The 27493-nt window shown below is 34.0% G+C and overlaps 1 protein-coding gene across 13 annotated transcripts in view; it reads left to right on the top strand.

Annotated features, from left to right (window-relative positions):
* Positions 1-71: 71 nt before the first annotated feature.
* Positions 72-27493, top strand: part of SYCP2 (synaptonemal complex protein 2) — a 31548-nt gene continuing 4126 nt past the window's right edge. Inside the window, exons 1-42 of one of the 13 annotated variants that reach the window (XM_031556540.1) lie at positions 72-2953; positions 3873-3912; positions 4595-4734; positions 4935-5063; positions 5384-5488; positions 6023-6047; positions 7017-7102; positions 7883-7971; positions 8477-8511; positions 9127-9269; positions 9348-9400; positions 10238-10283; positions 10495-10590; positions 11108-11168; positions 11672-11820; positions 12426-12500; positions 12787-12936; positions 13923-14034; positions 15275-15393; positions 15705-15800; positions 15928-16003; positions 16101-16158; positions 16709-16845; positions 16934-17080; positions 17186-17292; positions 17784-17893; positions 18491-18527; positions 19164-19228; positions 19334-19391; positions 20082-20137; positions 20655-20703; positions 20827-21001; positions 21385-21449; positions 22386-22559; positions 23288-23468; positions 23904-24154; positions 24277-24453; positions 25053-25134; positions 25696-25857; positions 26179-26306; positions 26915-27009; positions 27094-27193. In XM_031556540.1, the coding sequence (XP_031412400.1) occupies positions 5037-5063; positions 5384-5488; positions 6023-6047; positions 7017-7102; positions 7883-7971; positions 8477-8511; positions 9127-9269; positions 9348-9400; positions 10238-10283; positions 10495-10590; positions 11108-11168; positions 11672-11820; positions 12426-12500; positions 12787-12936; positions 13923-14034; positions 15275-15393; positions 15705-15800; positions 15928-16003; positions 16101-16158; positions 16709-16845; positions 16934-17080; positions 17186-17292; positions 17784-17893; positions 18491-18527; positions 19164-19228; positions 19334-19391; positions 20082-20137; positions 20655-20703; positions 20827-21001; positions 21385-21449; positions 22386-22559; positions 23288-23468; positions 23904-24154; positions 24277-24453; positions 25053-25134; positions 25696-25857; positions 26179-26306; positions 26915-27009; positions 27094-27193 (3957 nt within the window). In that variant the 5' untranslated portion in view covers positions 72-2953; positions 3873-3912; positions 4595-4734; positions 4935-5036. Of the gene's footprint in view, positions 3153-3872; positions 3913-4591; positions 4735-4934; positions 5064-5383; positions 5489-6022; positions 6048-7016; positions 7103-7882; positions 7972-8476; positions 8512-9126; positions 9270-9347; positions 9401-10237; positions 10284-10494; positions 10591-11107; positions 11169-11671; positions 11821-12425; positions 12501-12786; positions 12937-13922; positions 14035-15274; positions 15394-15704; positions 15801-15927; positions 16004-16100; positions 16159-16708; positions 16846-16933; positions 17081-17185; positions 17293-17783; positions 17894-18490; positions 18528-19163; positions 19229-19333; positions 19392-20081; positions 20138-20654; positions 20704-20826; positions 21002-21384; positions 21450-22385; positions 22560-23287; positions 23469-23903; positions 24155-24276; positions 24454-25052; positions 25135-25695; positions 25858-26178; positions 26307-26914; positions 27010-27093; positions 27194-27493 lie in introns of those variants that run through there. The other 12 variants (XM_031556538.1, XM_031556539.1, XM_031556537.1 and 9 more) reach the window with 12 other exon arrangements.

Below are 27493 nucleotides of genomic sequence, written 5' to 3'. Positions count from 1 at the left end.
TAACAGTTAAGGAAGCTCTTTAGCCAACATAGTACTGAGTTGTCACTTACAGAGCAACATCCTCAGTTTAGGAAGTAAATTGGATTCAAGAGTTGCTGAAAATTGACCAAACAACACTTGAAAAGATTACAGTGTTTATATAGCTTCAAAAATGACTTTACAGCCATTTCTTACATGGAATTTGCTGCCATTTCACCTCAGTTCTGTGCATATGGTGCCTGCGGGATTAAGATCTAATGTTGCAAAAATGTTTGTTGTTGGCTACTCTGATATGACTCTACTATTGTTTTAAGGGAAAGAAAAAGTGGTTCTCTCCTAAGCCCTTCCCAGAATTGCAGTAGATGGTCTTAACTGAGTCTAAGCTTCACAATTACGTTGTTTTTTCCCTCCATGTCTTTTTTCCATTTTTATTGCTACATTTTCTCCTCTCAGACCATGTGCTTTTCTCTTGGAAGTTTCATAAAAACATATACAGAGGGTAAGAGAGTGTCCATCTCTACAGTAACTATTTATCCCCTATGTAGAAGCATCTCCCTTGGTACAGAGCATTTAATCCATACAGTTCAAGATGTGAATTATCTGTTACCAAGGTTTCTTCTAAAGCAAATCAGAGACGTTTAATTAGAAGACATAACTGGTAATATGCTTTTATTAATTACTTTTTAATCAGGACTAATACCTTTAACATTACAGTGCCGAAGTTGCCTGAGGGAAAAGATGGCTATTGCAAATCACATTAAATATGTGGATATGTCTGTATCATGCTAAGTCGTTTAAGAATTTCAGTATCACTTTTATTTTGAAGTATAGAGATTGTGTTATAAATAATGCATACAGATGCACAAAGGAGTATGCTTCTAGACATCGTGCTGCTATAATGTCTTTGTGACGCTTCTTTTCCTCTTTTCCTGTGCTACAGGCATCAATCAGAACTCACAATACTGTCTTCATCCTTGTCAGTGTACTCCTTAGAAAAGGGTATTAAGCATCACCTGAGGATGCTATCAGAGTGCAGACTGACCTGAGAGCAGTAAAAGAGAGTGGTCTTTGACTTTTAACACGTCACTGGAAAACAATGTGAAGTTACTTTAGCTTGTGTTTGTGTGTGCATGCATGTGCACCAATGCCACAATTTAAGAGTATTCAAGGGTTAGATATTACAATCCCTTTACTTCATCAGAGATCTTGACATTTGAATATCCAGCAATATAAATGTCAATAATATTTGTTCAGCTGATTTTTCAGTACTTTGACTGGACTTTTGCTGTGAATGCCCAGCGAGATTTGTTTTACAGGCAGTGTTATTTTTAATATAGGTTTTATTTTTATATTTAGACACAAATTAATAGTGAATCTGAATTTATCCTATTAAAAATCCAGCTTCTAGTGATAGCAATATACTAATGTCTGTTGTGAGCATAGCACTTAGCTGAGCTCAATGCTCATTAGTGCTCTATGCATTAGTTGTGTATACCTTTCAGCACTGTCTCATAAAGACACAGAATGGCAACTCTAAACGTTTATTCATTTGCCAACACGGGTCTAATGTTAGTACTGACTTCTTTCCTGATTTGGTCTTCTCCTTATGATCTCAGATCTGTAACTATTTCAGCTGACACTTGATATTAAAACTATTTGGCATAAATGCTCTGACCCGTCTCAGCTCTGTACACAACAGTACCTGTGCCAAACACTCATTTTACTGACTACAATGTTTTCCAGGACTTCTAATTTTCCAAGACCCTGTTCTGAACACACTTCTGCTTCCATTTTCTCCCTTTTTTTTAAGTGTAAGTGCCATATATATCTTGGAGCGTAGGTGGCCCAACTGATCCCTTTGAAGGGAACTATCAGCAGAAAGGCCAGTGAACTCACTGAACTTTTAGACATATTTTAGCAATTATCTTGTGGCTTCAGCAGAGGAAAGAAACATCAAAAAGGCCTGGGAGACACAGAAACTCAGACATATTTCCCAAAACGCTGTTGAAGTCCTTGCAGCTGTTTGTGCTGAGGAGAATCGAAGGCTTTCATTGCTCGCTCTGGTCCGTGTCAAGCAAAACTCCATGCAGATTCTACTGCTGACCTTTCTCGTGCCAAGCAAAACTGTTAAGTATGCTGAGAGAGAACGTGATCGCAGCGAATGCCGCGGTTAATACTCAGTGGTTAATGCTCAGCGCCCACCGCTGCGGATCAGCCCGGCGCTGGCCGCGCTCCGATCTCATACCGCTTGTCATTTGCTTGAATTGCAGTGACATCTGGTGGCACGCTGAGCGCTTTCTGTACAGCTGTTCTGCCATTTATAGCTCCCATTTGCTTTCCTTCCCTTTTTAGAAAACCGGTGGGATGAGTATTTTATTTACACGGTGCAGGGTTGCCTGATGTGAGGCGCGGTTTTCCCACGCGGGGCGATGCGGGATCAGGTCACAGGTCTGTAAATCTGTACTGTGCTCTGACGGTAATGAAAATGTTTTTGAATTAAGCGCTTGAGTGAATTACATCGGTTTATCGAACTCCATCGTGCTGGCTCGTTTGCATTACACGCTGACATCACTGTTCTAAACGAGGGACGGCGGAACATTAGAGGTGCTCGCAGCGCACTTTGTAAGGCGGGACGTGACAGCGCGCAACGCACGGCTTTCCTCGGAGGGCGCTGCCCTGCCCACACACACGTTTCCCGCCGGCCGATGCGCTCACAGCCCGGCGCGAGCCGCACATGCGCGCCAGCGCGCTCTGGCAGCCTGCAGCCAACGAGCGCCGCCCGGCGGAAAGTGCGCATGCCCGAGGAAGGCGGAAGAGTCTTTCACGGTGAGAGGAATCCTCCTCCCGCTTACACCTCCGACGACGATTGACTGCACGGGTCCACCATCTCGGGCTGTGATTGGCTGGAAGTCAGTGGGTCTGGGTGTGATTGGCCGGCGGGAAGTGGCGGTTTTTTTCTCTCGGCGGCGGTGAGGTGAGGGCCGCCATGTTGGAGGTTCTGCTGCTACTTGGAGCTGGGGGGCGTTCTTTTCTCAGTATCGAGGCCCTGAGGACGTGCCAGTAACTGCGGGTGTTCGGGTGGTGGAGGTGCCCCTTGTACATCGAGAAAGAAGCACCTGGAGTGGTGGTTATATCGAATTCTCTGGCTAGACAGGAGATGAGAGAATTGTGAGGTGATAATAAAGAGCTCAGTGTAGACGGTTCCATCCGTGTACTGGAAAACTTAAAAATAAATCGCCCTGCGTTTGTTATTTCTGTGTTATACTCAGGAGTACAAAAACGGCTGTTGGGTGCTCCCAGTCAATTCTTATGCAGAAGTCATTGTCCATTTTTAATTGCTGTTTTCCAGTGTCTAGTTCCATGTGATTTCTGGAGTGAGGAGGCCAAAGCACTGTGTGGTGCATCAGTAGAAACATGTTAACATTCACAGCATGGGAATGTTTTGCTCTGGGTTAACTCCAATGCCAATTACTTTTGTCTGCTCTTGAGTTTTAAGCTAATGTTTTCAGAAATATGTAATTTCAAGATCTTGGTGCTATCAGGCATCTCAGTGCTCACTATTTTCTGTATAATTAGGACTCTTCACCACGTGCATTACCATATTTTTCTTAAATAATCCCATTTTCCGTTTTATAATGAGGCCTTTCTGTAGTCTGCTGTTGACTTGCATATGCTGAACAATCTGTGCTGGCAGGGCAGCCTGACATCTTCTGCTCTTCCTAGCTCAGGTGTATTGAGAATCCACTACAGAACTCCTATTCCAATTTTGTCAAAGCTAATCATTGGAACTGGTATTATAACTAATTAATCACACAATGTTTGCAAAATCTATTGGAAGTTTGCATCAGTGAATTGTGTTTCACTCAAGTGATGATTGTTCCCTTCTCATATAGCTCATCAGTTGCCAAAATGGCAGCCAGGAGGGAGATACAGGTATGTGCCTATGGACTGGAATATGGTGTGCATTGTTTTAATTACTAGCTTAAAGTGCCTCTACTGGTGTTTAACTAGAAGTACAATTTGTAGTACAGCAAACAATGTATTCAGAAGAAATTTTCCACTGCTATATGTTACTTCTAAGCAGCTGGTTAGAAAGTGAGAGGAACTGAAAGATGCTATTGATACAAATAATTAATATGGATTTGATATACTTAATGTGGTTGGGATGGTACTTAAGACTGAAATGTTTAAGCCTACCTTTGATCTAGTTTTAGAAAGAATAGAGAGGCATAATAATAAAGGAAGTTATTACATATGTTGATAGCTTTTAAAGTCACTAATATGTAACTTAAAAATACAGTATTAAGTGCAAAGCAGAGGGTAAGAACACAGTAAGTACTTATGTAAGTGCTTACTGGTGATACAAGGAAATAAATAAGCATCCAGTTAAGGAAAACTGGCAAACTGTTAGAAGGTGGATAAGTATTTGTGTGATTAATGTATTAGTTATGGTGTTCTGTACCTCAGAACCTTTTCATGTTTAATGATTTTGTGATCCAGTATATTTGCTGAGAGTCTAACAGACGACAACATAAAAATAAAGATTAAGCATTATAAAATCAGTATCAGTCTTAAGACAGAGATGTATCACTGTGTGCTTCTTTTATTCTAGCAGTTTGAAAAGATAATTGATGAAGTTACAAGGAAAAAAATTTTGAATTGTTAGAACAATACCTGGAAAGAGAAGACTGTGAAAATATCTCTTACAAATGCAGCAAACAGTTTGTCAACAAGTTAGACAAGCTTCTGTGTCAGGTGATCTCATTGTTATGTCAGAATAATTTGTGCTTGTCTGAAAAATACTTTTTTCATTTGTACCAGCAGTTGATTCGGAAAACCGAAATAAAATTTAAGACTGAAATCTCTCAGTTCTTGAGAATACAAAGACGTGCTTAATTAAATGTAAGATTTTCTGGAAGTATAAACTGAAGCTGATGTTACAATGTTGATTTCAGGAACTTGACAAACAAGAAATCCAAAGTGTTTCAACTTTACTAAATTCTCTTTGGAAATGTGGGGAAAAAATCAGCATAGCAGGCGACAATGGACTCCCAGCAATGATAAAATGTGGCCTTATTGGAAAGATAAGTATAACCATAAAGCATGTGGGAAAAATATGAGTGAAATATATGTGAGTAATGCTTCAGCACTGAACAACTTAGTATTAAGTTTAGTCTTTGATTGCCTTTTGAGTTAAGGATTTCTTACTATTTCACAACAAGCATTACTCCAATTAAAGATTTAGCTTACACTACCAGGCTTGCACTGAAATGTGCTCAGGAAGCTGGTAATATTTTTGCTGTTATTTTAATCTTTGTATAGTCAGTATAGTTTTTCTGAAGTATAATACAGTCTTGTTCTTTTTTGTGCTTTTAACGTAGGTTTGCTGTTATTTTTCTCTTACATGGTTAATTGGTATGAAAAGTTAAAAGGAATTTTGATTCTCAGAGGAAATGAAAAGAACAAAATTGTTACAAGTCTGGCTGAAGATTTCTTCAACATACTACTGGTAAAAAATATGTTGATGATTAAATATATTGTTTGTGAAAAGAGTTGTTAGCAGTTTGGCAACAAAAAGGCTTTCAAGCATTTTTCTATTTAGTATCCCTCTAATGCTAATGTTACAATGATTTCTGAAACAGATTACAAGTCTCTTCGGATAGCCTCCATTCATGCTTGTTAGCATGATTTAAAAAAAAATAAATTCAGTGAACAAAAATATTACATCTCTGGTTTAATTTTTATTACCCACGTTAGTTGTATGCTAATCCCTCATCCAAGGGCCCACATATATAAGATCTGGGAGTGTTTAATAAAAAATGTATACGTAAAAAAGTTGTAGTAGAGGAAGTAATTTGAATACATTTACTAAAATATTTGAGGATATTAGACTTAACATTAGAAAATGTCTGCTGTGTTCCTCATTAAGGATTTAAGGGTGAAATAATTGTAAAGTCTTAAAAGCTTTTTATTTGCCTGCTTTGAGTACATTATCTGAATTTTGTGCTGTAATACTTACAGTGCCACCTTTTTTTTATTATAGACTGTATATGACAGCAGACCTGAAGGTGAGCTTAAAGGAATTCTGTTCTAGATATCATAGTTCAAATATCTCTTTCAGAGCACTTCAGAAGTTATCAATGATAAAAAAACTACTTGTGGAACCATTTGAACACAAGGTGGTTCAGAGAGCAGTTCTGTGTGAATAATAAGGGTAGTATAAAGTTTTGTGATTAATGTAAATAAGCAGATCTGTGTTCTGCAGCCAGTAAACATCGAGGACTTGTCCTCAAGAGGGCTGTGCTGTGCACTTTTCTTGTGCTCATGAGAAAGGCAGCTTGATTGTGAATTGCATTTTTATGTGGGGAAAAAAAGCCTGAATGACAGTTGTAATCTTTTATTGTTTAAGGTTTGTGTATTGACAAGTTTTCTTTGTAACTTGACAATATCGGCAATAGAAAAGCAGGAAAGTTTCTTCTCAGTGATGGCAACTAAGAGGTTTTCATTAAGAGGGCAGTGTTACCAAACAACTGCCACAGCTCCACATAGCACAGTTGTCCTCTTTGGATGGCTATCGTGAATATCACACTGTTCTTACCTTTCACTAAAGTAGCACGAATGGTAGAAAGTACAGAGTATTTTGCTGTCACTGTCAAAATGTCAAAGGGCCCATTTTCCTCAGTTTTGGGAAGACACAATCCCAGAGCTCTCAGAAGTGACATGTGCAATTGATTGGAATATGTTTTAAAAATTAATGATCTTCTTGTACAAGGGATTTCCACAGTTAGAATGTGGTACACAGGAATAGAAACATCACAGATTTTTATGATATTTAATGTGAATGTAAGTACTATTCTGTACTGCATCTTGACTACAAGATGCTTATTTTTAAATACCAGTAATTCTGCATAGAAAAGAAGGCATGCTGTATTTTATTTCTGAATTAACGCTATGTTTACACTTGCAAATAAAAATCTTTTCCCAAATGCTGGAATTTTTGCTGATTTTTAATCTTTTTTTTTTTCTCTGCTTGTTAGGTAAAATGGAAATGCTAGAAAACTTTGTTTTAAGAACATGTACCATCATAACTGATACAAGAATTAATATTTATGTCCAACAAGAGGTAAACGCTTCTTTTTTTCTAAGCAGCATTTTTCTCATTAGTATTTAAATATACTTTGCAAAGATAACTGTACAAATGCCATAAGCAGGTAATGTTGTGGTAGAATATAGTAGTATCAGAAGGACGATTTAATATTTCTCTGGGGATGCTGGTTGGCGTTTGTGCTACTAACCGTTCATTTTTGCTTTGGGCAGTAAATTGGAAAACAGTGGTAGGATGATTCTGTTGAGAAAGCTGTATAAAGGCATAGAAGATAAAATGCTCCATTACAGTTGCTAGAAATTCTTAAGATACTTGCAGGAGATGTCTATACCTTCTAGTATACTCCAAATTTCTCCTATTTAATTTACTAACATGATGTTTTCAAGGTTTTCCTTTCTCTTTAAAGAAAAGAGTTTGGGGTTTTATGTTTCTTTGTTGTGTTTTATTGTGTTTGATTTTGGCTTTTTTTTTTTTCCCCTCCTCTATAGTCTTCTCTAAAGGCTACATCTCCAAAGCAAGGGCGTTTGCATGCAAATTTGAGGTATAATTTAGCTTAACAATCAGCTTCAGACAGCAGTCTCTCTCTGAAAGTTTGTTGCTGTATTTACACCTGCAAAAAAGAAACATAAATGCCATTTAAGGCCAAACAATTATTTTCTTGTTTTTCAATTACTCAAGCATGTGATTTTGATCAGTGGTACAGAATATATTGAGTAGATCCTGAATACAGGTGCAGAATAACTTAAACTTCAGTGACTTACTTTATGTTTAATTCAAATCCTTTTTTTCCCCACTCAGGTAGTAAGAAAACTTAATTTAATGCTTGACAGCATGCCTCGAGATGCCAGGAAAAAGATATTTTCTACAAAGGAGATGTTGCGTGTCGTGTAAATGATCTTCAATATTTTTTTAAATCATTAAATTATTTGCATATCTATAAAGATATTTTCTTACTAAGACTTTTTATAAGGCATGATAGTCCACGTTTAACTCATTTTTGCATTTTTTTTTGCTGTTATATTGCCTGTGGTAGTGTCAGTGGCAGATATTCTCATAGGGTATTCCCCCTTATTTAATCCTTGTTTTTAAACAGTTGCATTCATAGTCAATTATAGGACTGTGTGAATCACTCACTGGAAGGACAGACTATTTGCATGTTTGGAAAACTTTTTATAGCATTAAAAAAAAAAAAAAAAAATGTACCTGGTGGTTCAATTCTCTAGTATTGCTTTCAGATGTATGCTTTTGCAAATGAAAGACCTGCCCCTCTTGAGTCTTAATAATTCGAATCAGATTTTCATCTCATATGTTGAAAAGTTGTAATTAAGTGAACTTTTCTTTTGTGCTTTGTTTTGCTGTCATAATTTGATGAAAGGCTGCTTACTTTTTCAGGAGTGACATGGGTAGGAGAATTTTGGATGCTGGAGGTGAGCATGACTAATAAACATTTTATTATTGATATTAAAAATTACATGTAGTCCCATTTAAAAATCCAGGGAATATTAGAAGCTGCTGAATGTTGCAGTAATAGTCCTCTGAAGAATAAAAATATTGCAAGAATACTCTGCCTGCAAACAGGAATGTTTCAGATGTATGCAGTATCAGGCTAACTTTGTGAACTTTTCAATCCTCTTCTCTTGCAAGTGAATTTTAAAATAGCAAAAGATCAGAAAGTAGTAAGTCTCTGAGGACAGTGAACTGTTTACCACATTTAATATTAGTCTAATTTTTGTCAAGGATCACTTTGGTTCCTCTCTGATTCAAGCAAAAGCTGAACATTTCTTATCTTTGCTTATATGTGTAGCATTGCTTTGACCTTCCTTGAGAGTTTAGTCTAAGTCTCATTTTGAATCATCAGTTGTTCATTCATCCTTATTCCCTTAATTCTATATTTCCTTTATGGATTACATACTTGGGTATAATGTGATACGCAATATGAAAAGTTTGACACTGCTGGTAATAGGTTCTTATACAATTCTTATTTTTTTTAAATCAGTAGTATTCTTAAAACTACTATTCCTGTAAAATGTATTGTGCTGTAGACTATGACCTGCAAGTAGCCATCACAGAAGCTCTATGCAGAATGATACCAGAGAAACAAAGAAGAGAACTGGCATGCCAATGGTTTTCCATGGAGTTTGTGTCCAATGCATTTAAAGGAATTAAAGATTCTGAGTTTGAAACAGTAAGTCATATTAAGAATGTTTCCATTGCGATAGATTTTTATTTTATACTTACATGAGAAATCTTTCTGTTTTAATAGGATTGCAGAAAATTTCTTAACCAGGTGAATGGCATGCTTGGAGATAAAAGAAGGTAAAAAATTTTAATTTCTTTTTTTTAAATTAGTATGTTTTTGGCACAGAAACTGCTTTTGGTGAACTAAACAAATTGTACAAGCAAATAAGACTAATCTTACTGTGGTGCAAAGGCAAGGAACTGTGCACAATTCAGTTCTTTTAAAACATTAAATAATAAAGAAGCATTGTCTTTTGGCATGTTACCATAGATATTATTTCTCTATCAAATGTTAATTTTATGTAATTCCTATACATGGAAAAAAAATATATAATAAATTGAAGAAACTGTTTTTTAAGTAAAGGGCATTCATTTGAAAAGATTCTTAAACAATAAAAAAACCTACGCTTTGTTAATTTGTTAATTCATTAAATGTATCATCTAATAATAGTTAGCAATCTATTGATGTATATATTTCTTCAATTGGGGATGTTTGTGCTGAGCTAATGATCAATGGAGATATCTGTTAGAGAAACAGAACATTTAAAAAAGGAGAAAATACAAACTCTTTTTCCTATCTATATGATCACATCTGTATATTTTATGTCACAATGACGTAGAAGATATTGTCTAGTATGCCCCTATAGCAGCTCCATATTCAGTTTTGAATACCTATTATAAGACCATTCCTAAAATATCAGAAAATACGAACATAGAAAGGAGATCTGAGACCACTCTTTGCTCATTGAGGGTTCACATTATCTCTTTTGGGGAAGAGTGACTGTTCTTCTCAGTCTTGCAATTCCAAAGTCTGTAAAGCACATAAATTTTGTGCTGAAAACAATACAGTTTCTGTGCTGATATATGCCAAATTTACAGTGTTTCAGTCTTTGACAAAATATCCTTTTCTTACAGGGTTTTTACATATCCATGTTTATCAGCAGCTCTTGATAAATATGAGGTAAATTGCTGGCTTAATCATATATCCGCAGACTTTTATTTGTGCAGGTGAGGTATTTCTTTGCCTTTTAGTTCAGAAAGCAGAGTTTAAATAAAATTGTCAGGCATATACAGAAGTATTTGAAGTTTGTCAACCTGTGACACAAAGCCTAATAGCTGGTATAAACTCTCACTCTCAGCTCTTGCTCCTCTGTCTTAATTTTTCATTTCAGCTACAGCTCCCATTGGATGAAAATCTTGAAGAATTTTGGATTGATTTCAATATCGGTAGTAGAAGTATATCTTTCTACGTGGCAGCAGATAATGCAGTAAGCCAAGTTTTGTCTGTCATATTGATTCTTCTGAAGAAATAGATGCATGCTTTCTCAAGTATAACAAGTATGTTATATATCCATCTACAATGTGGAGACAAAAAAAAAAATTGAGATTTGGTGCAGAAATAGGTAAATATTGCTAGTAGAAATTGGTGTCATTATTCTTTTTTCATGCATGTAGATCAAAGAATTTCAGAGTAATGGCTTTTTAATACTGTTTGTGAACAATTCAGTATATAATTGCACCTGTGAACAAGAAACTGTTTACAAAATTGGAATCACAGAATCACGTGGAAGTTGTAGTATTTGTAGAGAACTCAACTTTTTAGATAAGTATTTCTACCAAAGCTCTTCAGGGACGTTTTCAGTTATTAATTAAGAATATATTCATTGTAACAGAGGCTGTTGACAATTGAAAACTTGTTTTCACTGGAATGCTTTCTAATTGATGTCCTTAATTTATCTCTAATATTATATTTATCTTTTCAAAATTGTGTATTTTTCACATGAGGATCAGCAATGGGAAACAGTCATTATACCAGAGGAAGAGGTAGACCTATACAACCTTGAAGGTATTGGCAGTAATGAATCTGATGTTTTGTTATGCCCTAATGGGGATTTTCAAACTGATCAAAGCAAAATTCCCATCTAAAACAGTGTAGGTGCAGTTTTTTTAATCAAATTGCACTGCAATCATGTTAGTAGTTTGAGCATGCAGGTGCAATTTAAAGAATTTTAAAGTAATATCTTATTTCAATGCAAAATAAAACATCAGATGGTGACTTTTAATAATCTTCCTTTCAATTATCTTAGATTAGTTTTGTAAAAAGTTATAATTGGTTTGCAGCTATGATAGGTAACCTTCAGAGAAAATGCTACAGGTTGATATATATATAAATATTTTTACATGATTGAATCTTAAACTACTTCAGTAACAAAGTAGAATAAGTGGAATTAATTAAATAAAAGGTGCATTTCAATAGCTGAACTGATGCACACAATTATCAAGTATTTACTGCTTAAAGTAGCTACTTAAATGTAATGAAAAAAATTCTGCAATTTTGCTTTTGTCCAGAGAAAGATTCAAAGAAATTATTAACAATAGATCTAAAAAGCCCAATGAATGTGGGTAATCAAGAAGGAGAGAAATTTTTTTTATATTTTGATTCTATCTTGGAAATCGAAGATGTAGCCAGAAAGATTTATGGGTTAAATAAATGTAAGGTAAGATGCAAACACTTTTCATATGTTTTTGATTCAATTCGAAATGATGTCTTATTGCCATGTTATTATAACTGATTATTTTATTGATTTCTTCTTATGGAGTTTCTTTAGTCGCAGTGTTAATAAGAATGTTGATTCTTTTGTAACATGTTATTTTCAGTGATGTTATGTAGTAAATTTAAAAATAATTGTTACAAAAACAAGCTGCAATAGGATCACTTTTTTTGTTGTTGTTATATGCAAAATCATGTTAATAATACTTATGACTTTGCAGTAACATGGGAAATAGCAGTCTATCAGAATGTCTCATTCAGTTCAGATTGCAGTATGCTTACCCCTTTAGGAATTTACTCAGTTAAAAATTGTTTGCCAACCATATTTTACTTCTTTACTGCTTGGTGCAAACTACTTTGCCCTGCACTCTTCCTAATTGAGAAACTCAGTAGGACTGGCACAGCTGTGAGCTTGCAGACTGTATTTTCCTCTCTAACCTATGTAATTTCAGGCACTTCTGATCTCTGACTTAAATATTTTCTTTTTTGTTTCTTGTTTAAGAAGAAGTGAGCAAAGTGTTTTCTTTACTTAGACAGTTACTCCCTTTATAGGAATTTAGTAAGAAGCAGTCTATGTCAGTTGCTAAAACAACAGTGCATATCATCTTTGATGAAAGTGGATCACAGGTATGCTGAAATCATTGTTTTCTTGTTTTTTTAATGGTTAGTATGATTATCTAACTAATGATGACTGACTGTAAAAACAAGGATGTTTTAAAAGCCAGTGAACAAAATAGCTCTACAACTTACAATTTATATACTAATTGGCTACTCAATGTAAAGAAGTTCATCTGAATGCGTGTGTTTGTATGTACAAATATAACATGTTTCAGTATGTTGAATTTATGTATATTTGTACATGTATATATGTAGAATTTTATTCATTTCTGTATGTATGTGTGTTCACGTATAGGTTCTGGTGCCAGAAAGTCAGTTGTCACCATGTTTGGAAGAAAAATATGAAGATGACAAATTCAGTAAGTCCAAAGCACAGCAACTTCCTGGAAGTCAGAGGTCTTTGAATAAAAACAACCAAGATAAATGCAAAGATGGTTCCTACAAGGTAAGTTGGAGTATCAAAGCAGAAGAGTACGTCAAAAGTACAATTAAATGTAAATGTTCATTAAACTAAAATTGGAGTATAATCCAGATTTTTATATTCTTATGACTTTGCAGTAAGCTATGTAAATCCTTCTTTGAAAAAGTTTGCCAAAATTTATTGATACTGTTTCAAAATAAATAACAGAAAAATAATGTTTGCATACTTTAATAGACCATTGTCCTGATAGAATTCTAGTTAGATAGAAATGATTTTAAAGCATGTTCAGATACTCTACGATATGCAGAAGTTCTGGAAACTTACTAATTATCAGCTATAATAATAGCTGTAAATTAGAGACAAGTCCTTATAGGCTTGGTATTCACAGAGAACAAGATTTACAAAAAAGCTCAGGTGTGGCTGTCAGGATGTCTCGTGTATCTTCATTAACCAAACCACAATTTGTTGGGACTGCTGTATTCATTGCTTATTCTCTGTTTAAACTGGGAGAAGCAGAATTGTGAAGCCTTTTGCCACACAATCACTCTACAGTTGTGAAATGATAAATGCATTGTGGTTCTACCAGATCTAACTACAGATATCACAGGGATAGGAGAAAAAGATGAAGTAATGCTGTCATTTCCTCACCATGCAGTAGTCATGCAGTGCGTGTATTGCTGGGAGTTGTTTTCAGTAAACCTGTTCCTGTGGAAACTCCTGAAAGTAATCTTAGTTCCTTTGATTGTTAAAAAAGGATGGAATTTGGCCTTGCTTTGTTGAGTTAAATTAGAAAAATAATAATGCTGCTCTCAGTTAAAATCCAGAGTTAAATAATCCAGGTGTTATGGTAAACTTTTTCATGGTGAGAATTGCATAAAAATCAGTTGTTACATTGACAAGTATAGCAAGAGCAGCTGATGTTAAAAGTCTCTTGGAAATAAGTTTCTAAAATCTTACGTTGTCACCCTTAAGTCTGTGTATAATGATCAAGTGTTTTTCTGTGCCTCAAGATCACCACATCTTGTAAAAGGAAAGTGTCTGAAGCATCAGTGCTTATTCCTGCAACTGCAAGATTTTCCACACGGAGTCCACTGGTATTTCTTAGTACGTGTAAGTTTACAGGTACTTTCAGTGTAGCACTAAACTGCAGTTTTTGAAGTGGCTAATTGAGAATAATATGGTACAGGAATGAACTGTGATCCATTGCAGGGCTGGAAAGGAGTAATGTAGACTTCATAAAATCTCTCCAGCAGATGCTTTAAGCTTGAAATCTTTAAAGTAGGCCACCTGCTATACTGTTCCATAGACATGATGCAGACAGAATAGCATTCCAAACAGCTGAAAGCTACTATTTCTTGTATTACACTGACAGTAATTTGTTTGTGCTAGAGCAAGCTAAGTCTTCTTGTGAGGTAAAGTAATAAAGGATAGTGTAGAACTAAAACATGGGAGGTTTTTTGTTTCTTTCCTCATTACTACCATTCACCCTTGGTTTAAAGAATTCTTGGCAGAAAGTGCTTTTATAGCAGTTGAAGTGGGAAATCAGTTTTTTTCCATATGTCTATCCACCTCCTGCATTTACTGGAATGTTTTAGACAAAGCAATTTGCAAGCCTGTGATGTTCATTGTGACGGTTTTGTAGAGACTTTCTTTGGGAGTTGATTATGTTTCTAGTGAATAATGTGGAATCAACTGCAGATTTGAATTGCAGGTCTAGAGCTACAGCTGCTTACTTCAAAAGCTGTTTCTTATTAAAAAAAAAAATAAGGAGGATACTTTTCTTTGTAACAAATAGGAGTCATTGTTTCTTCCGAACAGTGCTACTGTAATACACTTAGCACTTCCTAAAAGGAAGTGACTTGTAAGTCCAGTAGAGGTTGCAGATGATACTAGTGGCCAATTTTGTGACTAATTTTCTGTTTTAATGGTCTCAAATGATCCTGTATATATTCCTGTATATATCCCTTTATCATGCCAATAAAAAGTAACAGGCTAGAAATTGAAGGATTTTCAAATTAGGGTGGAACAAGACAGAGATAAATTCTGTACTTTTTTTTCTAATTTGGAACTTAGTACACTATCTATTCCAGTAAAATGTGTTTTATTGTAAAGTATCTACATACATGACCAAATATTTTCTTCCAGAGCGTGGATGTAAAACATTGCTTCCTTCCAGACATCCATTGTATATTGGCTCATTAACCTCTGTGTAATTTACTTGAAATCAGTAGAATTATTAAAGATGCATACTGAGTTTATACAAATACTAGTCACTCTTTTAAAGTTTATGGAAGAAAAGAGATCATGGGCAATGCTCTTCAAATTGGTCTAGAATTATAACACATCTCTCATTTGCTTTCAGCCACTCCTTCTAAAGAACGATGTAAGTTACCTTTGAAAATGATGAGCTCTGTTGAAAGATCTAACAGTAATGCAGTAAATGGAACCAGAACTAAAAATTTATATCAGGAGCTTACTGAAGTATGTATGTCATCTTTAGCTAAGTCTTTTACTTAGAATAGCACGTGTTCTACTTTGTTCCTAATTTGTGCTTGGAAGAGCTAGTGTTCTGCAATCAGTAAATAACTTACAGAAAACAGAGTGGTTCTTGGGTCAGATTCAGGTCAAATCCCTGATTACAGGATTCTGAAGCATTTTATATACCCATGCTTCAGAAGAAGACTTAATTATATTGAATGTATCATTTAGAATACTTTGAGTGTTACTTAGTAGTAAAATTTGTTTTGTTTTTATGGATTGTAATGGTCACTGTTATTTATTGTACTTTCTAGAATGGGCAAATATGTACATCAGATAATGAATTTTGTGAAACAGAGCAGAATACCAGGAAATCAAAAATCAGAGAAGAGGCAGAACTACCAGAAAAGGTATTGGAACCAGTATTTCAATGAAAAAAAGTAATGATTTAATATTTTATTCAAGAAGTGATGAATTTGAGACACCTTTTTGTTTGTAATTTTATGTAACTGTTTTATTTTGCATGTTGTTCTTCAGCACACACTCCCTACAGTAGAAGTTTTAAAATTTTTACCAGAAGCAGAAAATGGAACCACTGAAAAGCAAACTTTAGGCAAGTAATTTTACAAGAGTTATCTGTCCTTACTTTATTTTTTTTAATCTTGTACATTCCTTTTGTAATAATGATAACAAATTAATATCTCATTTAGACGATGCATTAGATATTGTTCCTGACTCCCAGCGAGCAGGGAGAAGCAACAAACATCTGTAAGTACTGAAAAAGAATACCAAGTCACTGTTGGTTTGTAACTCAGTGACTAGTTCATGAAAAGGTTCATCTGTTGTTTTTAACTCTGTAATTAAAGTCTGATTATTTTGAAAATAGTGATCATTAACAAGATTAGAGTAGTAGTTTAATGTTCAAAGTTAATAAGGAGAATTCTTTCAGATTACAACAGAAAGTAAAGTAAAAATGACATGGGTTTGCATACAGTGAGCTATGCCATTAAAATTAGCAAACACATTCTAATTGTAACTCTGTAGGTGCACCACATTGTTATCTTGTTCAGTTTTAGTGCTGGCCGTAGGATACTGAAACTACCTCTTTGAAACTGCCTTTTTGTATATATAATTTGTGAAGTTTTGTCATTTTACAAAACATTGATTAATTGAACAATAGTAGCAGGCTTATATACCATTGTGAAATGCATTGATAATCTAAAAGCTAGCTGTTTCCCTATGTTGTGATGCATGTTTATTGTAGTTCAGCCTCACTTCCTGCAATTCACTGATAACACAATGATATCGTTCTTATTAGACTGCCTGGTCATTTGAAAAGTTCTTCTGATAAGAAAAGAACGAGGAAAAAAAGAATGTGTTCTGTCCCTGAGAAAAATATAGCAACTTGCGACAGACAAAAGCTAGATCTGTCATTGGAACAAGCATCTCACACAGGTTGTGTTCGTATTTTCTTAAGTGTTAGTTCAAAAATGATGTTTCAGATAAGATTTTAACCTATAGTTGTGCTTTCTTTCTGATTTAGCTCCCATTCCTAGTGAAAGAGCTGTGAAACATAAAGCTCTTTGTTCAGTTTTTGGAAGTGCTTCTCCAGATAAACAAATAAATAAAAGAAAACAACCAAAAAATGGAACTGAAATCAGAAAGGAAGAAAACTGCAAAGTACTGAGTGGTGAGTCAAAGTGTATTAATAACTTGGAACAGAAGCGGTTAAATACAGAATGGAAAAATATTTCAACTACTACTGAAACATTTAAAACATGTCTTTCTGATAAAGTGCCGGAAACATCTTTGCATTCTGATTTTACAAAACACAACAATACTAAAGAGGAAGCTGATGTTCTCTCAAGAAAGGAGACTGCAGATCATGAAAAGTCAAAAATGGTGAGAGTTTCTTTCCTTCATTTTTTCAACTTGTAATTAAGGGAATTGTTGCACTGCCAGTAATTCAAAATTTATTATATTTTCATTTACTCGCAAACTTATTTTTACATTTATTTTTTTCAACTAGTACAGGGTGAATTAAATAATGTCAGGTATACAGTTTACTTTTTCAGCTTGACCTGTTTAAGATCACTTTAGTCTGAATATTTTTTTTAGTTGTGCTTTTTGTTAATAGTTCTTAAATATGGACTGGCTTGTACTGCTCATATACATCTCACCCATTACTTCTAAATGTTACAGTATGTTAAAACATTCAAAACAGAATATCTGCCAGACTTGTGTAAGGAAAATGATTTTCAAAGGAATGTGATTTAGTACATCTAGAAGACTGTTTGATTAGGTTTAGGTGATTGTTAGGAGCCAGTGGCTGTTTCAGTCTTTTCTTTTTGCTGAATGGGTTCAAAGTTCAGTATTAAACTCTATTATTTCAGAAAATAAAATCTAAAGAAATCACAGATGCAACAAAATCACTAATTAGTAAAATCAGTGACAGATATAAAGATGAGAAGAGCAAAACAAGAGACTCTTTGGTTTTCAACAGGTATGAAGTAAACAATTTACTTATGTTTCTTCTGCACAGCGCTACACCTGCAATCTACTCCACTATCTACAGTTATTGCACATCTGGCTTTTATATGGCTTGTTCACTTCTGACAAACCACCTTGTACTAAAGAATAAGAGGGAATTAATTGCAGTAATTGAAATAATTGAAGTAGTTAGAGATTTCATTCAGTGTTCTTTCACTCATTTGTTCCCAGAACTTTCCTCTGGAGAAAATTTAGCTGGGATAATTGATGGGTGTCTATTCAGGGTTCAAAACTTCAATGTTATGAATATCGTAGTTGTCATCTGCTGACGTAACTGCCTCGTAGATGTGCAGACCCTGTAGTATAGCTACCTGATCTGGAATTTTTCTACAGCACAAAAGAAATGAGTGGGACCTAATTTCTTTTAAGCCATTTGCTTTTGTATTTAAATGCTTGAATACCTTTAAATTTGTTGTATTATGTGAGGCTCTTATTTATATAAGCACTACTTAAATGTAGATATTCCAGCTAGCATTTAATAAAACGTACTGTTGGGGTTTTGGTGGTTTTTGTTTGGTTGTTTTTTTTGTTTTTGTTTTTGTTTTTTTAGATTGTGTCCAAATAAATCCTGTTTCACTGTCAGTAAGGTAACTTAAGCTTCTGCTTCTCTTTGATTCTTTTCTTCTTGGATATGTGTGCAGACATGAGGACAGCTGGTAGATGTGAACCAAAAGTTCAAAAATATTGATGAATGTTAATTATGCATTGATTGTTTATAGTTGACATACTTTATGTACAGGTTTATGTTACCTGGAATAATATTTTTATGGGAGCAGTTAGCCAGAGAAACCCCAATTAATTTCTGCTTACATATTCTATAATTGAATCTGTTTACTTATGATTAATATGGATCCTTTGAATGTAACAATGCTGAATTTTTAGAATTAAAATATTATAACAGTCAAGCTGGATTGAATGAGACTATGAAATATGATGAAATATATCAGATGAAATATAGCCAGAATACAAAAACTAGTCTTAATGTATCGTGGGAAAACAACACAAGGCTTTCTTAGCACCCTTATAGAATAAGTTCTTAAAGGATTTAGCTTTTACTAGCTTTTTTCCAGTTTTGGCATATTCTATTATTGCTTATCTAGTGCAAATCTGTGCAAAAATTGTCGGGGGTTTTTTTCCATAAAATTCATGCCGAAAACCTTTTTTGAGGAGACAGTATGTATGGTCCAAATTTGATAGATGAGTAATTTGTAATTTATGTCTAGGAAAATATTCAGAATAGAAATTTGAAAACTACTACTAGTCTTGATACGGCTGCTGATCATAGTGTGTAAGTAGTTATCACATTTTCAAACAAAATTTCCAGTTACCCTTATTCAACTTTGAAAAATAATCATTTATTCACTCACAAAACTGATTTCTGCGTGTTTGACAGGTATGATGTCTACAACTTCAACGTCAGTGTGTTTAACGAGCCTACAATAAAAGTTGGAGTAAGAATATAACTGAAACGTTTGTGTAATTAATAGAATGTAAAGTAGCTTCATCAAATTAAAGTTATGTCTACTGAAAGTATCATCAACAGTTAAAAACTCAAATTAGCGTCACTGAAAGTAGTGGGGGAAAATATTTTGCCATATCCTTGTTTTTATATTCGTACACCTCCATCACTTTCAAATGTATGATGGTACATGCTGTCTTACAGTTCTGGCCACTTAAAGCTATTGAAGGGTTTTCCTGAACAAAGAAAGAAACAATTTGTTGGGAGTATTATGTATCTGTTATCCTAAAAACATTATTGCCTTCTTTTCAATTTCCTAGCTTGTAAAGCTAGCTTTGCCCAGCTGATTGAGTAAAAAGAAAAGGTAAAAGCAAATGAAAGACAATGTTTTGCCTCTTGTTGTTAAGCAGAGTCTGCTGAATAGGTGACAGTAGTGGAAAAAAGTGGGTGGAAACTGATGAATTGTTTGAAGACATGAAAGTTTTAATCAGTTCTGGTTGGTTTCAATTATCTGCTTTTAAATAATTTCCAAGATGGAAATTAAGTTGGAATTTGATTGCTGAGTATAATAACTGAGCTAAAAAGCCCTTAAGTGCGTTATCTGATGGCCTGTTTCATTTTGTTTAAACAGAATAACGAAGAAAAATTTTAATTTGTTTCTCATTTATTTACATTTTTCTAGATCCAAGACTGCTGTGTTACGGAAGCAAACACTCATACAGATCCAAACAAAAAAGAGTAGGGATGTCATATTGTACCTTTGTTCTTTGATTATAAGCAAGTATAGTACTGTCTACATTCCCTACCATTCCGTTATGACAATCCAGGGAATGTGTATATCTGGACTGCTATTTTTTTTCATGCAATAAACATAGTTGCTGTCATCTCCTGGTTTTTCTTTGGAAAACTTCTACATAACTGGTAAAAATAAAGATTGTGTTTCATGAAGGAAACGCTCTTCAAAATTCTCTTTGTAGACTACTGAAGGGATTTTAACCTCCTGAAGTGGGGTAGCTTTTTGTTAACGTCTAGCTTGCAAAGGGACATACTGCTAGCTGTGCTGTTACTGATCTTTAGCAAATACATGCGTGCTTGAGCACTTACAGTAGACAGGTCTTTCTAAAATGAATTTCAAATCAAAACGTAGTACAGCCATTTGAAATGTTAAGCCGTACATCATATGGATAGCTGAAAGATTTGGTATTTTAAAATGTTGATGTGTTGTTTAAGGGTGTTTTTTCTTTTTTTAATCAAGGAACCCAGGTGAAAGTAAAACTAGCTCTGAAATGAACGCAGGAAAAAAAGTAAGGTTCAGATTTTTTGTGGATCATCTTACCTCGTCTTTCTGTATTTAAATACCAGTGATGAAAGTGAAAGACATATTATAAAAGTAAATGAACAACACAGAAGAACTTTTTTATTTACAGATGAGATACAATCAAAGCAAAAAGCATCTTTTCAGTGATACAGACACAGAATATAGAGGAGATGACAGCAAGACAGACATCAGCTGGCTACAAAAATCCAAAGCACCATCTAAGCCACAGATAATTGATTACAGTAGAGATAAAAACTTAGGGAAATCAAAAAGAAAAGGCAAAAGTAAGAATTCTTCTTAATATTTCTTAAACATGCTGTAATAAAAATTGTCCATTAGAGTACAGCTTGTGCTGGCTTTTATTTTTACGTATAGTAGGTTTTAGTTGTTCTGTTTCCAAGCACAAAGACTTGATCTCCTAACCATTCAGAAAGGTTAATTTCCAGAAAGTCTATATTTTAATATGTAAAATTATTGGAGAATAGGACTCAAGGAAGTTGTTCTCAAGAAAAAAAACCCTATTTTTTTAGTTAGTGCACTGAAGGTAGTTTACTGAGCCATCTTTGTAGTGATAAAACCGATTCAGTGATTTAACGGTGAAAACTCTGTAAATGTTGAGAATTTAATGATGATGCTGATTTTCTATTTTTATGTATTGTAACATCAGATAAGTTCTCTGAACTCCCTTGCTGGATGGATACGCCCAAAGGCAAAACAGCGAAAAAGAAAAAGGTAAATGTAAGTTTGCAAACTGCCTTGAAATACATGTTCACTCCAGAAACTGCTTTTTACGTAATTCTTTGTAAATACGTGCATTTCTGCACACTTACTGCAAGGTCACTTTCTAAATAAAGTCAGCTGCTTTCAGGTGCTATAGTTTTTTTAGAAAGTATTTAGAAGTATTTCAGGCATAATACAAGCTGTGAGTTAGAATTATTACTGTACATCAACGCTTTTGTGAGTTTTTTTTACTTAACTATTGATTATATCTATTTACCGTGTAATAATAATCTACTCCACTGAATGTGTCATTAGCTTTTTGCTGAGGGTTTTCATGTGGCTAATATGCTTAATTGCATATCAGTGGCTCTGAGATTATAGCCTCTGTAGTTGAATGTAGGCAATGTACTGAAACTGAAAAGAAAAATGCTTCATATTAATGAAGAATAATAATTGGAAGATGTTGCAAGCCTATTAAAACTTTGGGTATAATAAATTATGAGTGATTATTAGTACGTTAGTGTAAGTTCTTTGTAGATACTTGTAAACCAGCTTTGAAAGAAACAAGCATAAACAAATGTTACTCTGTCCCCTTTAAACCACTTTTTGGTCTGTCAGACTGTACTATAATTATTTAAATTTCCTTAATGGTAGCAGCTTAAAGCTGTTTAAGTGCATTCAGTTTAAATTGTGAACATGAAAATACTGCTGTTTGTATGTACCAGTGGTGATGTCCATGTAAATCAAATCAGATCTTTGAGTATTTAATTAATGAGCATTGAATAGGTGTACTAACTGTCCTTTTTTTAGTAGCAAGCTTCCCCAGAACTTCTTGCTAAAGTTGTTTTGAAATAATGGATTTCAAGTAATTAAAGTAACTTACCTGCTGTTCACTCTTGCATATTTATTATTTTGATATGAATTGAAGATGTTCTTATTTTTCTGAAGCTAACTGAATGTAAAAAACAAAGTTCAGTAATTGATGAAATGATGGAACAAACCACCAGACCAAAACGACCTCAAAGAGCAGTGCAACCAAAAAATTACAAAGATCCTTCCAGTTCAGAGTCGGGAAGTGAATTTTCAGCATGTACCTATAAGAGGGAAAAATCAAAAGTACAGGTATATAGTTACAGTGTAAAAAATCTACTTGTGCCCTGTTTTTCAAATTAGACTCTGCTTTACTTTTTATTTTATGCTCCTGAATCTTAAGTTTCCAATATGTTGTGTCATTTTTAAATTATGAGTAGTTAGCTGCTAAGGAAATACATTCAAAATTGTCACAATAGCATGTCAGTTTCTGTGTATGAAATGTATTCAACTATGAAGTGCTACTGTATCCTTTATTTAACAACACAAAAGCTTTCTTTGAAAATGTGTATACTTTAAATGAGAGATTTTAGTAAGCCTGAGAGTTGTCGTTGAAATGATGTGATTTTGATAATTCTATGCCAATTCTGTATGCAATAGAAAATACTGAATTGATAGAGGGGGTATGTCCATAAACTTGTTGAGAATTTAAATAGAGCTTAATTAAGTGGTGATGAGTGCTAAATAAAACCATTTCAGTCATTTAATGTCACATTTCAATATACATGGAAAAGCCTGTTAACTTAGTTGGTTGAATTCTGAAGCATTGTGATTTGTCTGTAATTGTTCAGAATTTTGTAATAATAGAAATTTGGCTACTGAATTATGCTAATTCAGTGCATATTGACATTAGAGCAGCTGATGTCCTTCCTACATATATTCCTTTTTGGATGTTTGTTCAACTGTGCATAAAAATAATTCTCTCTTTACCTATCTGTATGTTTACAAGTAATGTTTATATCGACTCCTTATTCTAATAGAAATGTGTGAATGAGAAAAACAAAGATGGTAATCATCAGAAGGATCTCCAGAATTTGGTGGAACCAAGGACAGTAGCAAACTGTGTAAATAAAGCATTTATTAAATCAAAGAACTCTACAGAACAAAAGGAAATTGAAATGTCTTCACCTGAGAGTCTTGCATCTCGAGAGACAATGCGATGTATGCGTTTTGATTTTAGTTTATAGAAATACCATAGCAAGTGTTGGTAGTTAAAATGAAGGTCGACACAGTGCTACATTTATTTCATGCCTTTAAAATGAGGTCACCTAAATCAGTGTGTATACTACTTAATTTAAGAAAATGTGTTAAGTCATTAACTCTTTTATAGATTTTTACACTTGTTTGATATCAACATTTTATAGTTGTGTAAGTGAAAGTAAACTGTTAGAATTAATCTGCTAAACAGTTAAAATAATGTGGGGGATTCAAAAAGCACAGTGTGGCAAGAATTATACCAATAAGTGGAGTAAAATTTCCCCCACCTGAGACTGGTAAACACCTAGATTAAGGACAGTCGGCAGTATGGGGCTTTAGCATGTTGAGGTTGTTTTTTTTTCTTTCATTCATGCTGAAAGTTAAGAAATTGTTCTGTAGGTGCTGAGAGAATATCAGAGGGATGCGTTACTCAAGACCATACTTCTACTGAGGGGTCACCTGGTCTTCAGAAGTCAACACCAGAAAAAAATGAAACAGTAAACTTTGAGGAAGGAATCTCTCCAAATAATCTCTGTCTACAAAAGAAGAATACTCAAAATATGCATCTAAACCAGTCTCCTGAAATGACTGTTAAAAAGTTAATATTTGAAAAGAAAAGTTTTTCACCAGTTCTACCTGCTTCATATTTGGTAAGAATATTAAAGTTACATTACAGTTATTTTAACTGAAGTTATTCCATTCAGCTGCTACATGTCTTAATGCTTTTGTAGATCTCGTTTTAATAATGTTTTTTCATTTGTTAATTGTGTAGCTCAACTCAACTTCAGTAACCCCACATAAAGCATACTGTGGAAAAAACCCAGAGGGATCTGTGTCTGAAACATGTGATGCTGATGAAAATTTAAGTTTTAGACATGGCTTTTCAGACAAACTTTCTATTGAAGGAAAACAAGACATTACTAAACCTGTCATAAAAAAGAAAGGAGAGGTATGTTACTAGATCCAGTGCTCCTTAGAAAAAAGCTGCTGCTTTTCATTTGTTTTATATACTTTACATTTCCCTAAGATCTCATCAAGTGTATTTTCCTTACTTAAAGTTAAGCACTACATATAATGTTTACTTGTGACCTTGAAAAATACTTGAAAAATACTTGTCCCACAACAATACTACTCAATTTTTAAATATTTGAAATAACTTCAGGAGTTCTATGAAGAAAGAATTGTATCCCAACAAGACTAATTATACAAATATCTTAAAAATATATGTATTTTTTTCATCGTGAGTTTCAATGTGAATGATAAAATGTCTTTCATAGATTCCATGATTGTGACACTTGAACGGAGAAATTCTTGAGGTAGGGAAGTACAGTACAGAAATGTATTACTTAATGTAACAACTCTTGTAGTGTTGGCAAATGAAACAGAACTACTCTACACCTTCAACCCATTTCTCATATTCTTTTTTTTCCTGGTGAATAAAGTGCTACTGACTCTCAGTTGGGAAATAATGTTTGTGTACCATTGCAAGTAGCCATTAGTTCTTATTGCTAATTTGTCTTTTTCCCTATGATTGTTCGTTTCGTTTAGGAATTATCTCCAGTATCTGTGTCCAGTGGAAGTGAAGTACAATCTTGGAGTCAAGAACCTTATGGCCCTACACATGAGTCAGGTACAAACACTTAAATTAAGGCAAAAGACTTCGACTGTCTGTGTGACTGATTGGTTAAGAAAAGCATTTGTTCACCACAGAAGATTCAAAGAGTTGTGCCATGTTTCTCTTTACATCTTTTCAATATCATTCAATTTTTTTTCATATTTTGTCTGCTTTAAGTACCCTCCAAAAACTGAAACTTGGGCTCCAAAATGCAGTTATTGTAAAGAGTGCTTGTTCTCTTCAAAAAGTAGTAGATCAAGAAGCATTCCCACTGATATTGGAGAGGGAAAAAAAAGCAGTAATAGTATTATCTGGAATATAGGGTTGATAGTGAATCTCTTTAATAAGAGAGAAGTCTTGCATGAGTCAAAAAGAGTTTTGTATTCCACTGAAATCTTGTTCATGAACATGAAATAGTCATTATCATCTGAACATGCCCTCTATAAATGTAGTGCTTTTTTTTGTTTAATGGTTTAATTGTAGAATTTTGAGCCAGAAGGCCAACAAACTTTTCATCTTCTGATCCCATTGTTCCAAATAATTCTAAAATGAAACATTTTTTCACATTTATTTAAGGGCCGACTTCACATGTATTTCTCAAACGAAAGTATCAGCGTGATACAGAAAGCCATTCTAATGAAGTAGAAACAAGCAAAGAGGAGGAAAAGAAAAGAAGCAGAAGAATAAAGTTACAGCCTAGGAAGTTATTTAAAACAGATGAAGCTGTTACTTACGGAGGTTAATTATGAAATAAAAGTTGATTATAGTTGTAGAAAAGTTTGACAATAGTGTAACTTAGTTTCAATCCAAGAAGGTAATATCCATAAAAGTTTCAAAATGGTAATATCCATTGAGTTTCCAAAAAAAAAAAAAAGCAAAATATTTAGAAGCTCTCCTTTTTAATGGGCAGACATTGATATGAAAATAGAACTGGTTCAGCCGTCTACTTGGGAAAATTAATCTGTTTTTAATAACAGCCCCGTTGTTATTAAAAAGGATACTTCACTCTGAAGTATGATGTATGTATGAAGTATGATGATTTTTTTTTCATCACTACAGCGTATGAAAATTTGTCCACTTTATCTGTAAGTGATCCAGCTGCTTTGGATGTGGACATCTGGGAACCTGGTTGTTCAACTATCGATATATGTCAGAAGCTCCGAAAAGAATATACTAAGAAAATTGAGGCAAGATATTTTATGTACAGCGTTAGTTGTGTATGTGGTTCAATGTCCATATGAATAGTAGTTTTGTCTTACATTACAGAATTTGCTTAAAAAAGAAATTAAAAAATCAAGGCATTGTAGAGCTTTTAGAAGTGACAGAATTAAAGTTGCTTTTTAAGATTTTTTCAGTTACATTTATGCATTTAACATTCAAATGATTTTCTTCACCACATCTGCTTTAAATTTTATCCTGTGCGTGATTTTATACAATCTTATGTTCTAAAGTAATGAGCATACTGTATTTTGATTTATTTATTTTTTTTTTCCAAATTATCAGCCCCATTTGCTAAAGGGAAAACACAAGTGAAAACAATGCATTTGTTCACCTAAGACAGCTGCAATATTGCAACCTTTATTCCATGTATACTTTCTCTATCCTCAGGAAATCTGTTTTTCAAGTAATGTATTTCTAATTCTATCTTTAAAAAAAAAATCCGTTTCTAAAAGGATAGCAAAACTTTAAAAGAAAAAAAAAAGGGAGGGAGAAAAAACCTATTATTTTATTTGGTACTATTGCTTTTTTCTTCAAGTGAAAATAATCTGAAAGTAATGTTAAAATACCTTAACAGAGCCGTTCACGGAAAATGGAGCATTTTGCAAAGCAATCATTAAGAGCTGCCAACCAGCATTTGACAACAATGAATCAACAGCTTCTTGAATGCAGGTCTGTAAAGAAATAATTATCTTAAAACAATTAAAAATCAATTAATGTCTTCTAACCTTTTCTCTCTCTCTTTTTTTTAATTAGGCTCAAGCAGCTGGACAGATTTCATATTGTTATTCTTCAGGAAATTGAGAATTTTGAGAAAGATTCTCAGTCCCTGAATAACATGGAGAAAGAATTACAGGTTTGTTTTTAATTACTTTACTTTATCACAGAAGAAAACAAGTTCCTCTGGAATCTATGGATTACTTCAAAGATCTTTCACTTTACATCATTAATTCTAATTATTAAAAAACCTCTTTGTCTTCCTTATAGATGAGTCAAGTTTCAAATAATGAATTTGAAATGTCAGGAGTTGATTATGCTATGCTGTTAGAATTTCTGTCACTATTAGGTTTTCTTCCTAGAACAAACAACTCATGCTACTTCTGATGGGCTGTTTATGCCATTTCATGAGCCTTCTTTCACTTGGCCTGCATTTCAG

This window comes from Meleagris gallopavo, chromosome 22, assembly GCF_000146605.3.
Source record: "Meleagris gallopavo isolate NT-WF06-2002-E0010 breed Aviagen turkey brand Nicholas breeding stock chromosome 22, Turkey_5.1, whole genome shotgun sequence".
Taxonomy (NCBI): domain Eukaryota; kingdom Metazoa; phylum Chordata; class Aves; order Galliformes; family Phasianidae; genus Meleagris; species Meleagris gallopavo.
The sequence above is the reverse complement of the archived record's forward strand: the minus strand, read 5'-3'. Positions and strand labels throughout refer to the sequence as shown.